At 39.1% G+C, this 14,211-nt stretch overlaps 1 protein-coding gene across 1 annotated transcript in view; it reads left to right on the top strand.

Annotated features, from left to right (window-relative positions):
• si:dkey-22o22.2 (neural-cadherin) overlaps nucleotides 1-14,211 on the top strand; it is a 138,393-nt gene that overhangs the window by 85,911 nt on the left and 38,271 nt on the right. Inside the window, exons 13-16 of the mRNA XM_005946955.3 lie at nucleotides 4,602-4,851; nucleotides 5,944-6,071; nucleotides 6,155-6,341; nucleotides 6,495-6,638. Of these exons, the coding sequence (XP_005947017.1) occupies nucleotides 4,602-4,851; nucleotides 5,944-6,071; nucleotides 6,155-6,341; nucleotides 6,495-6,638 (709 nt within the window). The remainder of the gene's footprint in view (nucleotides 1-4,601; nucleotides 4,852-5,943; nucleotides 6,072-6,154; nucleotides 6,342-6,494; nucleotides 6,639-14,211) is intronic.

Here is a 14,211-nt window from a genome sequence, read left to right as displayed (position 1 = left end):
GGGGGCGTTGGAAGACACCGTCCATCTCTTTCTTTCGGTTGATTTGTATCAGTTTAATAAGGCTACCCACGTGACGGGCTGATAAATGAGATAATAGGACATGAAACACACGAGGCAGAAACACTAATTATGTTATTTCCCAGATAAATAGGCAAAGGAGCCATTAAAAGTGTAATTACCACATGTAAGCATCAAAAAATGGAGCAGACCCCTACAAACACACACACCAACCCTGATGACCCCACCTTACCCTTTTCAGCTGACTGCTAACTGTTAGCATTTGAAGCTGACAGGGCAATCTGTATTCCAGCTGCTGAATCACTCTCAGCACCAGCCGCACCAGCTGAGAGCGATCTGCTGCGATATCTCCACGGGCATTAATCTGTGTGGGAGAGGAAGGCAGACACTGATCAGCTTAACTTCAGCACGCTGCACTGATGTCTAATGAGATGATTTCTCATTAGTCCTGATTCCATACACTCTGCTGCTTCGGCCTGCTGTGAGGCTGAGCCACGCTCCACTAACATACCCTCGCGCAACTCTTCACCTGAAACCGGATGCCTTCATCTCAGGCTGTTTGTGAGATTTTAGATTAACATCCTGTTTAAAATTTTTAAGAGACTACCAATGGAAAAACCAAACAAGAAAGTCAGAGTCCCAACCGTCCTTTTATAACTGCTGCAGGAAAGCAAAATGGATTAAAAGTCAATTTTATACTCATCAGTTAAAAATCAATATAATAAGGAGAGATCGTTTGGAAGTAAAGATGAAATTAATTGGAGAAACAGCGTGTAACATAAAATTCTTTTCGGTTAATAGATTCTGATGAAAATCCACATCTTAGAGCAGATGATATGAAAAGTAGGAAATAGAGATGGGAACCCCCGGAGTTCAGACAGTTGTAGTGGAACACAGTTAGCAAATGACTTGAAGTGGCTTCGGTTGAGATGTTCTGCAATCTGGATAAGATGGAGATGAAGTGGAGGAAGACTGCATGATAGATGGTCTGAAAGGTAGTAGAGAAGTAGCACAGTGGCAATAATATTTGCAGAACAGGGATGCATGCAAATACAAGCAGGCAAGAATTAAATGTTAGAATTAAGTGTTTTTCTCTGTGTGTGAGAGTGTGTAGTCATCCCAGCATACTAAGTAGTTGGTAAATGCATTAGATTGAGACTGTTGGAGCTGCTGTGGTCACTGGGTCTGAGGGCTGAAAGGGTTTCAGTGTTTGAAGTGGCAGACAGCATTTCTCACTCAGGGGAAACATGTTACCTCTTGTGGAAGTGACGACAAGGGCGACGGTTGTTCAGAGGTGATTTTTGTCCTTACACTGGAGCTGAGATAGGTTCTCCCCTGCTTTCAGTCTTTGCTCGAAGCCACCATGTCCTGAACTAAAGGGGTTAAATGATTCTGTACTGACTGTACTTTATATTTATAGTGGCCATTTTATGGAACCATTTATAGATGTGGCGGTCAGGCTGACAGATGCACCGTTACACTGAATTAAGAAAAGATTTATTCGTAAGTGGTCGTCAGCAACCTTTTCTCTCCCACTCATCTGCCTGCAGGATCTTAGCAGGCATAGACAGCCCTTGCTTTCTCCTTGATTTTTCAGTCATGTCGTTGTAGGAAGATTTAAAAAAAAATCATGCATGCTCCCTCCAGTAAAAGCATATTTCATCATCATTAATTATTAATACCAGAAAAACTGCTAATTAAACAGGTCATATTGCATTTTTTCTGTCCAACAGTTCAAAACTCCTGCTTTAATGATACAAGAATGTTTCCATATTAACTGCTGTTACTCGTACAATGACCCTCTTCGCAGCTTGCTACCGAGACCACCTGACATATTTTATTTGCAGCTGAGTGGACACAGGAATCTGAGCTGAAGTTACAATCTAAATAAATGAGCCCCTTTACACTTTAGTGAACAAAAACTGTGGTGGTAAAAATCAGAGTGAGTCAATTAACTGGAAATTCATGCGCGCGTGTGTGTGTGTGTGTGTGTCTAACAATCCAGGTCATAGCTTACTGTAAAATGAGGTGGCATCACTCAGCCATGGAAAATACAGCCCCTCCTTGGCAAGGTGGGGAGTGTGCGGTCAGGAAGGACAATAGCACACACCGTATTTCCATCACTTCAAAGGACATTATACTGACTTTTTGTGCATTTCCTTCCAACTTAACCTAACTATGACCTTAACCTAAACCTGAACTCATTCTGAACATAAGCAAGAGGTTTATAGTAATAAGGTTTAATGATTTAATTTCTGTGCCCGAAAGGAGCAATATCTCCACAATGTGACTGTGTAAACAGATTTATGACTCCATTTCCCTGAGGACATAAATACACACACATACACACGTTCTCACTCTAAGGTCAGTTTAGTCTACTGCCAGGAGCATAACACAAGTCTTAAAAGCTCTGCTGCTGGTAGAAGAACAGCTCAGGACAACACACTCTGATCCAGACACATATTTTATTTAAAAAAAAACACAAAAAGGACAAACATCAACAAAGCAGAAACCGAATCCTTTTTGGGTATTTTGGAAAGTTTTCACCACGAGAGCTTTATTTCCATAGAAGGACTGAGTTGCACCTCTGGCCGTTAAAACGTCGCATTCTTTGAAATGTAGTTGTGTATTTTAGGGTGTCATTTTTCTGGTGAGTGTTATAGTTTAAAGATCTGGAAGCCGTTGGAGCTGTTATAAAGATGTACGACCTCGTTGTCGACACGAGCAGCTGTGTGATAACATGATGTCATCATGAACCAGTACAGACTCTTCTTTGGCTTCTGCCTTTGACGGATTATAACGCAATGTGGGAGTAACTGCTTCAGAAATGGAGATAAGTCTGTCTCTATAAACTTGAAGCCCAAAAGGAGTAAACAGAGGTTTGAGAAGATGAGTTTCCAGTGTCTGTATATGGGATATCTTTTATTCTGTCGGCACTGCATGTAATCTGTCTGAGTGATGATCTCTGTTCCTATTCTAGTCAGAAACGACCAACTCTGCTTGCTTTTGAAAAAGATGCACTTGTAAAAAGAACTCCAAATACCAGGCTACATATAACAACACTGAATTTCACAAAAACAGTGTTGCCAGTTAATATTAAAGGTTGTTTAAAAATACACACATTTTTAAAACTTTTAAAACTCTTCAAACTGGATTTTAAGACCCAAAGGCATGACATCAGATCTGAGCAAACCTACATTCGTCTTCTGCAATCTCTTATCTTGCAGCATTTCTTTTATATATCTTTTATAGATCTTGCATTTATATATTTTCTCCCATATGCCGCCTTCTAGTACTTGTATCAGAAGCTGCATTCTTCGCAATTCTAACTTGAACACTGATTTGTGAACACAAACTGAGGTTTGTGTACTCAAATCATGACAGCTTGGTTCTAAACTTCTCCATAAAGCTCAGACATAAAGGTCTAACAACTTCCACAGTATTTTGTCCTCTATATACTTCTGTATGTTCAGGCATATCATACACACCCCAAGTCTCAGGGATGTCACTCATCCAAGCTCGAAATGCAGACTTTGACACTCTTTAAAGAGGACCTTTGTCTCTCACTCTCCATTCTGCTGTAAGCACTTACACCTTGGCACTTAAGCCAAAGGACACCTTGTGCATATTTCTGAATGGCCAGTTCAATCTAAAAGAAAAGCATGAATTGACACCCTGGGGTGAGAGTAAGTTGGAACTTTCCACCCAAAGATGTTTTTTTTATATTAGTTACAATTGGTAAAGGAATTTTAAATGAGATTTTCCAGCTACCTGAGGAGCAAGTTATTTGTTTTGGTCGTGCTCATTTAAAATAAATAATAACATAAATATATTTACTAGCAATTAATAAATGATACACAATTCAACACGGAAGCTGGGATTAGCCACATGATTCCCTCTCTGATAATCAAAGCAAGCTGGATACTTTGCTTTAGCATTGATGAGAACTCCATAACTCATTAATGTATCTGGAATATTTGAGCAGCAGTCACTTTTGAAATCCATCACATGATCCTCAAAGGATGTCCCCAAGACTCCTGCAGTCTCCGACTTTGTACTTTAACACTGAAACACCCTTGACAGTGATCATTACTGAGGATCAACGCAGGTAAATAAAAATAAGATACCAAGATATTTAATGTGGAAAAGATGGAAAACATAGAAAAGCAAGTTACTAGTTTGACAAGTTTGATGCTATCAGCTATTTTTCAAGGGTCTTTCTCATGTGAGAAATATGTTTGTACCATGAGAGAATTTCAAATCTGAATTTCAGTCTCTCCCTCACTACAAAGGTAAGTTCTGTATAATCCACCATGTCTGTGAAGTCTCAATGGCCAGCTCACGCTTGCTGTCCCTTGGTGTGCATGACATCAATATATTTCACAGTGTCATTTCCTGTCAAGTTTTTCTTCTGCTTTTCAAATCACTCTGCCCCTTTCTCAGTGGAAAAGCGACACACACAAAGTGATGAGGAAAAGCCGTGACATTAGGAAGCTCAGGCGCACACATTCATAATGTGCGAGCAGACGCTGGTTCTTTTGGATACAAAAACATATCTTTTGTTCTTTTCCCTCTGTCAACAGACCATCAAGGCAACATCTCCCCTCGGCGACCCCAGGGTGACCTACAACCTGGAGGAGGGTCAGGTACCGGAGACCAACATGCCAGTGCGGTTCTACATGAAACCAAACCGGGCCGACGGCTCGGCGTCCATCCTGGTAGCCGAGAACCTCGACTACGAGACGACGCGCTTCTTCACGCTCAGAGTGCGCGTGCAGAATGTCGCTGCTGTGCCGCTCGCCTCCTTTACCACGGTCTATGTTAATGTGACAGGTGAGTTTGTATGGTTAAGGGTCAAACATTTTCAACTCCTTTAGCCAGACTGCTAGTCAAAAACGTGGATTCAGTCCCATAGGTTTGTACAGGTAACCAATCAACTTACAGCTCTTTCATTTAAATAGTACAAGGCCCCTGTTGGCTATATGCACTCAGTGTGAGTGAGTCTCAAAGATGAGATATTGACTTATTTGCATATTGATAGATATGTTCACAATTCTAAATATGCTATATTGATGAACAAAGCAAAGTATTTAGTGGTTTAAAAGTTGCCATTACAAGGACTTTAAAATGAGTAGCAGAGCTCTGACCATCAAATGTAAAGAAGCCGTTGGTGAGCAACAGAAACTCGGGTGTAATGAGAGACAAGCTGGAGGAAATGACGAGAAGAGAAAGATTAATGAAGTGCGGTTCATATCCAGGGTCGTTTCTGGCAGAAAAAGAAGAAAACAGAAGCAACCGGTGGTGTCAGCTCCATGCCGTCTCCCTTTAACAGTGACTCACTTCCCAAACAGCATCTGTAGGCGGGTGGAGAGAAGGAAAGAGGAGAAAACACTTCCTGACTTTGATTGGCTTTGAACAAACCCACATCGGACGCTGTAATTGGCTTAGCGGAGCTTGAAAGTGAGCTGACAAGCTGCTTTGTGGACTCTTCAGGGTGTTTGGAGGATAATTCCTCACTAATAACTCAGTTTTCATTAGTGAGGGTAGACACAGTCCAGCTTCACTTTCTGATGGACTTTTTTTTTTAAATTTTGCCTTTTTGTCTCTTTCTGCTTTATTTCACTGTAATTCATCTTTACTGTTTAATCTCCTTTACTGCTGTTCTAAAAATCCAATCTTATTTCTGTCTCTTTGCCTTCTGTCTTGCTTGTTCTTTCTTTCTGTCTTTGTTTATTTCCTGCTCACTTTTCCATTCCTTCTAGCATTTTCTTTCTCTGTCTGTTTTTAATCCACTTTAATCAGCTTTCATGGACATGACAGGCTGTATGTGTTCTTTTGCCAGATCCTTCAACAACAAAAAATATGAATGTGGGAAAATAAAGGATATTTTTTTCTACTGTTTCTTTTTGTTTTTTTCCCCCTCAGACGTGAACGACAACGTTCCTTTCTTTCTGTCGTCCACCTATGAGGCCACGGTTCCCGAAGGAGCGCAGATGGGCACGTCTGTGGCTCAGGTGTCAGCCACTGATCTGGACTCTGGTCTACACGGGATGGTGAGAAACGTCTGCACTGATCGTTAATGATATTCTACTTCCTGTTCTTTTTCTGCTTCACTGCATCTCTCTGTGTTCTTCAGATCCACTATGTGATCCTGAAGGATGAAAGTGGGGACTCTCAGTTCTTCAGTATTGACTCCCACAGTGGGATCATCTTCACTCGAGCCTCTTTTGACCGTGAGCAGAAAGCTTCATATCTGATAGAGGTGCAGTCACAGGATGGCTCGGAGTCGGCCCGACAAGGCCAGCAGGGCCAGCCTAACACAGGTAACGCACAATCAGAGAGAAGGCGTGCAGTCCAATTAATATAAAAGAGATCATTTGCAGACCTTATAAAACGAAAGTCTAGAGAATCTTGCATGTGTTTGGATATTTTGAAATTATATTCCTGAGCAAAGCCTCCGTCCCACTTTGACTCAGACACAGCCTATGTCAGGATCTTCGTCACCGATGTGAACGACAACGCCCCGGCATTTGCCCAACCGGTGTATGAGGTGAGCGTGGAGGAAGACAAGGAGGTCGGCTTCGTCCTCATCACCGTCACGGCCAACGACGAGGATGAAGGTGAGTTAGAATCTGGCAGTTTTTCTGTCTCTCTGGGATGCACCTGTTGTAGTTGCTGTCAGTGGTGGCAGTGAAGTCAGTTCTTTGTGATTTCATGTGAACTTCAGTCAAACTGATCAAAGTCTCCGACTGAGTGTGCAGTTAGTCATAAAAACAAGTGTTGAGCAAGAAATTAGGTGCGTGAACTGAATGATCTGTTGCCTGCCTCTCTGTCTCTCCCCTCTCCCATTGAGCGCTGTTTCCTTTCCATACTTTTTTATAATCTTTCTCCTCTTTTTGCCTCTTTGCTTCTGTTTGGATGATTTGCATCCCCTCTTCTCCCCTTTCTGCTTTTCTTGTCTCAATCCACTCTAATTTTCTGCTCTCTTCTTTTTTGAATTTGTCTCTTCTCTTGATTTCTCTTAAGATAAACTTTGCTCTGTATAAGGTGACATTTGTTTTCTTCCACTGCAATAGCTGGTGGTCATGTCTTATTGTAAAATCTTACATTAGAAAGTCAGGATCAGTTTAACAAAAGCACACCTACGTTTTACAGCTTAAAAACCACTTAATTTTTATTGCTGTTTATTGAGACTGTGGGCAATAAATTTGAAGAGGTTTTGTTTGTTTGTTTTTATGTGTGTCTAAATTCAAAATCAGGCTGCCCAGGTTTAAACTAATATGTTACTTGCTTTAGTGAAATTATCCAGTTTGTTGTTGTGAGACCTCACATGAAAGCTTGATCAGTGTTAAAGTGTTACCACACAGGATTTATATGGTGGATGATATTATCCATTATCTATTCAGACCTGCAAATCACTCAGTCCGCTCTTGTTGTTGATGTAATACAAAGTGGGACACGCTTAACCAGTGTGGTTCACATACACAAAGTGAATGAAAATGAATGCTCTGTTGAACTGAGAGTAAACAGTTGTGCAGACAATTGGGCTTTAGATGTGTGGCAGAATACGGATACTCAGCATTACAGTAAATGATCTTTGATGGCACTCTTAATGTTTGCAGTTTCTGTTGTTTCTGGTCATTAGTTGAAGTTCACAGAGTGTATATTAAAGATGGATGTAGCAAAATTACACCAACAAAAGTTCCTTAAACCTGTATTGTTTTTGATCGCCATTAATGGCTGACTCCTCTGTTTGCAGGCTTGATTGTACTGAAAGACCCAGAAAAATATTGAAAGTACCATTTGTAGTAAACTTTCATGTAAATGCTTCTTTAAAAAATATCTAAATAAAATCACGAGAACCAGTGTGGCACCCATCTGTTTATAACTGTTAACTAATCATTTATAGTTACTTGTGTAACTTTGTTTACTTTGTTTAATGCACCAAATAGAGGTAGCAGTCTTAGTTTTATTCTGTTTTCCATTGTGTATTAATTATAAAACCGTTTAAATGTATTCAGACTTCACAATAAAACTGAATACAAAGCCCAAGTCTATACCACATGAAAACGTGTACTTTTAAGCTCTACACTTCCCATAGGTGTCCAGATGACTAACGTGAACAGAAATGTTTTTTATTGAGCTGAATTCAAATTCAACTTTATTCAAAGAGCTCTTTCAAGGCCCTTGTACTGTAAGGTAAAAAACATATTGCATTAAAGGATGAACCCCCAACAATGAGATGATATCCTATGAGTTAGCATTTAGTGACAGTGTGAAGGAAGAACTCAGTTCATATATTCTGGATTTAACAGGGAAGTAGATAAAAAGAAAAGCTAGTTAAAACAGACTAATATGGGAGAAATATCTCTCTTTCTATTTCCTGTTAGTACTCTCACTGCAGTGTTTTGGATCAGCTGAGGGTTTTTCGTGAAACTTTTAGACGATCCGGATAATGAGGAATTACAGTTGAGTATTTCAGCCTCAACATAATAAATCCATGAACTAGTTTGTCAGCATTTGACAGCGTTTGACAGAATGTTTTGTTTAGTTTTGACAATGCTACGAAGATGAAAGAAGGCACTCCTGTATATTTGTTTTATGTGCACATTGAAGAACATATCCTCCTCATAGAGCATGTTCTTAGCTCCTCCTGTAAGTTACATCGTAAATTACATATCGTGCCTATAGTTTTACTGATTTGTGTCATCTGGCTTCACAAATAAATACAACTGGTTATTATCTGCTGGTTACAACTGGTTATTACCTGAGAGACCCATGTGTAAATTAAAAGGTATTGGTCCGAACTCAGGACCCTGTGGAACTCCATGACTAACTTTTATGCATGACAAAGAATCCTCATTTATAAAAACTAATTGACTTGATTATGTTTCAAATCAGTGCATTTTCTTTAATCTAAGTGGCATGCATGGTAGGTTTTGGTTAACAGTAATTAGTCTCACACTGATAAGAATTTAGCTTTGTTAAACTGATAATGTTAGATGAGTAAACATTGCTTCTCAAGCTGCGCCTCCCACATTTTGGAAGCACCAGAATGTTAAATTACCTTAACCTACGTGACAGTATTTTGAATTATAGCATTTTTGGTTTAACCTACTTACCTAACATCAGAGTGCCTCCATTCATATTTGATATACAGGTTATGTGGAAAGTATTCTTGCTTTTTTTTGTTGTTGTTTGCTTTGTTTTCTTTTTTTGGAGGGTAATTGGGTAGTTGTGTCTGTGCTAACAGAAGTACATTTAAGTAGTTTTAAAACTGATTTTAAAATTTTCATGCTCTTCAGTTTTCTTAATTTATTAGTCCCCGTTCTCCTCACTGTTGTCACTCGTCTCCACTCTCCTTATTTTCTCTCCTCTGTTTTATCTGCTTCTCTCTTCTTCTCTTGCTGTCACAGCTCGTTAGCGAGTGCCGCTGCTCCCTTGAGGTCGGCGGTTTTGATGTTTGTCTCTTTGTTTGTGTTTGTCCCTCATTCCTCTTCCTCCTCCGCTCTAAACCAATAAGCACCAGGAGGCCAAAAAAAAAGGAAAAATATCAGAAAACAACAAAAAACAAGCCTCTCTCTCTTCTACTCTCTCTCTTAATGACAGCTGTTGGCGTCAGATCAACGCCTTTGAGGTTTTCTATACTCAGAGCATGAGTGAAGGAAAGAAGAGTGATGTCTTATTATTTATTTTTCTTTTTGTAATCTTTAACCTTTATTTTTTTTTCTTGTTGACTGCAATATACTTTTATACAGTGTGACACAGTCTACCTCCTATTCATCTTCTATATTCACCCTGATTCCCTGAGGAGTTCCCCAAACTTCCAGTCACTCGTCTTCCACTGTCTCCTTTCTTAATACTTTTTCCCACAGTTTGAGCAGACTTCCGAATTGAGCCATTTACTGAATTTCTTAAAAATAGAAATAAGGAACACCTTGGCACGCAACCAAACTTGCTATAGGCTTCGCTAACAAGCTATAGCGCTTAAAAGAATATCTGGATGAATTTCAGTCCAAGTCGTTCCTGCACTTTTGCATGTTGGCTGGTAGCAGCAGAGTACATGTGTAATTGAGAGTTTATAAATACCATGTTGCATGACTCATAAAGCCAGAATGACAGCAGAAATACCATCAGTCATGTCATATTTGCAGAATGCACATCCCTTTTTTAAAGTTGTGATTCTCTTTTTTTTTTTAGTTTGTCTGTTATTTCTATGACCACTAATTGCTATCCCCAGAAAATATTGAGATCTTTAGCAAAAACACTCAGTGGTCTGACGGGTAGGCAGGATAGTCAGACTTATCTAGAAGAGAATACAAAGTAATAATCTATCAGCTCTTTTCTAACTACAGTTGTAATTGAAGTTATTGAAAACAGAAATCATACATTCAAATAAGCCATTAAAGCAGTCTGTTAGCAAAGGTACTTACATTTAACTTAGAACTGAAATTTTTTGGTTGATCATATAGTCTTCTGAGTCAAAATTAAATTTGCCTTTTCATGTGGAACATTTGACTGACACATGCCAACTGTTCATAATGTAAATGAAGTCATTTAAGGATGTTATTATCTATAAAGTTACGAGGTTACATCCCGCAAAACATGAGGAGGAATAAAAGTAACATTTTAAATGCAAACAGAAATCCCCACAAGCTGAAAAAGTTACACTGTGATGGGATGTTAGAGACTATTCTATAACTATTTCTTGCTGCGAAGTTAAAAAAATATTTATACTAAAATATTTGGTATGAAAAAAGGAAGGTTAGCCCTGTAGCACACTGGTAACCTGTCCAGGAAGTACCCCACCCCTCACTCCAGGCCCACTTGACCCTAATTTTGATTAATATAAGAAAACAAATAAATTGAAAACAGAAGTTTCACTTTATTTTCTGGCCCTTGACTTGTTGATTAATTTATGGTTCATTTTCATTTTCATTATTGAAAGTAGTTCAGTCAGTCAGTTAAAATAGCTGTTTTGTTTCTTTTTCTCTTTTTTTTATTGTTTTTTCTTTTTTATGTGGCCTTATTCCTGGAAATGTCTAGATTTAGTATTTTTTCCCCCCTCAGACTGATCCCGTGAGGTTCTGAAAGACGCTGAACACTGGATTAAGAGATGCTAAGATTGCAAAAAGCTGTACAAATCTTTAACCTTTTTTTCTTGCTGACGCTTTATCCCCACTTTTTTGTCTCGCCAGAGACTACCCGTAGTAATCAACAAACACTCCTCAGCCCTATACCACTTGGGGGTCCAAAGGCTCAGATAAAGAAAACCAGCCGTGTTGGCTTAAACATCCCTTAAACCTTCCTAACAGGCACGTTGGTAAGGGTGAGATTAACTAAACCCCCAGATCTGATCCATGCTGAATCAGCTCTGTGAGCGTAAAAGAGGGAGATCAGGGTGAAATGTTTGTAAATATTTATCATATATCCATAATAACTGCATATTTCTACCTCTAATAACTCGGTTGTTAAGTTCTAGTCATATTTGGTGGTTAGATATAACTAAACCTTAATTAGATTGTTTTCAGTGTTTGCACTGTTGTTGCTCTTTTGTGATTTGCTTTTTATAGATTATAGCTCAGTATCTTAAAAAGTAACAATTGCAGTTCAGTGGCTGCACTGAATTGCGATGTTTGCATTTCTGTAATTACAGTTATTAGAAGACATGCGGGCGTTTGATTCACTGTTTCCTGAAACAAGAGAAATACCTTGTGTCACTTACTTTCTCTTACTGCTTTGTCTCTATTGTGAGAGTAGCAGAATCCAACACTTTGGTAGACAAACATTAGCACTACCATCTGCCCTCCTAATGTTATCTTTAAGAGTGCTATGTTGCAATATTTTTAATGTGCTTCTATTTATATTTTGTTAAACATTTTTGTTATTACATTCTCACATATGTTCACAGAATAACAATAAAGAACTCAAAGCAATCATTACTGTAAAATACAAAGCGACAAATCTGTCGTTCATTTGTCATCAAACTGTTGATTTATTTTTCCTGGAACATAATATGCTGATGAATAGTGAGCACGGACTTCTAGCCCATACTGATTTGCAGTCCTCGCCGTTGTCCATTATGTAATGCATAAAAGTTGTTTTATCTATCTTGTGTTTTATTGCACAAACACTGGCTTGCATGAGCTGATTCACATTCTTCTACTGTGAACATGTCCATGTTTCCAAAATGGCAAATGAGTCATTTTCATTATCATCTTATTGCAAGCTATGCAAATTTTAGGCTCATTTACCTCTGATGCATTTTGGTGTTTTTTCAGTCAGATTCCTTCCCATGTTATATGGAGATCAGATACATTGTTTATATGCATGTGTAGAGCATGTGTGTACATGTTAGGCAGATTAAAAAGTGTGCGTGTGTGTGTAATGGTAACTGAAGGTGAAAAAAATCAAACTCCTGAAAGCTCCAATCTCAAGTTTGATTAGCTGTAAACAGAACTCAAGGTTTTATCCTCTAAAATGCAGCAAAGCAGCCGTCACCTTGGCTGCAGCTGTGTGTGTGTGTGTGTGTGTGTTGTACATTATGACCACAGTTTGTTGTTGAAGCTGACAGATGTTGAAGCACCGGTGACCTTCATTCCAGACATAAACTGTAGGTCACTCAAACACAATTACCAGGGACTAAGCGCACATACGTACACACACGCCAACGCTTTCCTTTGCTGAATAGTTCTTGCATTTGTTTCAACTTGATTTGGTGTTTGTTGGAATATAATATAATCTAAGGTAGAGTTGAGGTGACGGGGGAAGGGCGGGTTTAGATTACCTCTCTTTACCCCCCTCCTCTCCAACCTAAAGCTGATTAGGTGCAGCAGCTTTTGTCACTCGTCGTGTTTTCTGGGTAAATTTGGTCCTACTACTGTAAAAAAAACTGCCGAACTAAGATCATCTTGTAATGAGATCAAGGGGCTTTTTTAAAATTCTGCTGAGTCTGGCGTTTCAGTCTCGCGTCGCCCCTGGGTTTAGTACACATGCACAACTACCTACTACTGCAGTGAAGTTGAGCTAATGAGGTGTTTGTGTGAATGTGAGTGATTGTTCATGTAATTTTACATTGTACTGAATGGAGGTGATGGTTAGGATTGGATGGATCTGAGACACAAAGGTTCCTGATTTGCAGTCCAAAGTCAAGCCATCAGAGTGTGTAACAATTCTACTAAATGAAGCTTAGCCTGTTTGCTAAGTTGAGTTTGTTGCTGCATTTAGATACCACACTTCAGTCACTGCAACACAGCTTTAACCATAGCAGTATTTAAGCCCTCAGCGAGCTGCTTATTCTTCTCTCCTTGCTGCCTTTAATGCAGTCTCTGAGTCCCCTGAGGTGGTAAGTTTGTATCACCCTTTCACAACAGGACACCATATTGGCTTCCTGACCTTAGCTCAGCAGGGAGAGGGGGGACAATGAGGTCAAAGCCCAGAAAAACCTAAATTAATGTTGAACATGTTTGTCATACTTATACATACAATTGTAACACACCTTTCCGTATTAGACCTTCCATCTGGTCTTTAGCAAAATATTCATCATCTGCTGGTAGCAATGCACATACCTATTGTTCTAGGTTTTCCTACTAACAGACGAAACCATAGCCTCAAACTAATAAACATGAAACAGTGTGTTTTAAAGATGTGTCCTGTAGGAGAGCTCCAGAAATCTGAGTTTTTCCCCCTTTATACTTGAAAATTGTTTGCAGGCCTTGATTATCCTCCAGACAGACTGTTAAGATGCTCCACGATGATTTGCAAGCAAAACAAAAATGCAAAAATCCCATGCTTTTGCCCTTTCCTGTGCATCATCTTTAGGGACCACTGTACACAGCTTATAAGCAAACAGTGTTTAATGCTCTATCGCAGTTCCTCATCTCCAGGCCAATGCTATGTTTACATTTTATGAAATTAAAACTATACCAATATTTATTACTTGTGAAAACATTATTTTTATAGTTTTGTATCAGTTAAATTGTCACTTACACTCACTTGTTATGTACGCCTGTTCAACTGCATCTAATGACCCAATCACGTGGAAGAAATTCAGTGCATCTAGACATGTAGACAGAGAGGAAAAAAACACCAGAATGTGGAAGAAAAGTGATTTAATTGACTTTACAGTTTTTCTCAGTCGCTTTGGTGCATTTCTCAGATCAGAATTGAAATTCTCATAACTATTAGTTCAAC

Source organism: Haplochromis burtoni, unplaced genomic scaffold (genome assembly GCF_018398535.1).
Source record: "Haplochromis burtoni strain Fernald_Lab_line unplaced genomic scaffold, NCSU_Asbu1 Contig_512, whole genome shotgun sequence".
NCBI classification, from domain to species: domain Eukaryota; kingdom Metazoa; phylum Chordata; class Actinopteri; order Cichliformes; family Cichlidae; genus Haplochromis; species Haplochromis burtoni.
Note: the sequence above shows the minus strand (reverse complement) of the source record. Positions and strands in the feature narration are given on the sequence as shown.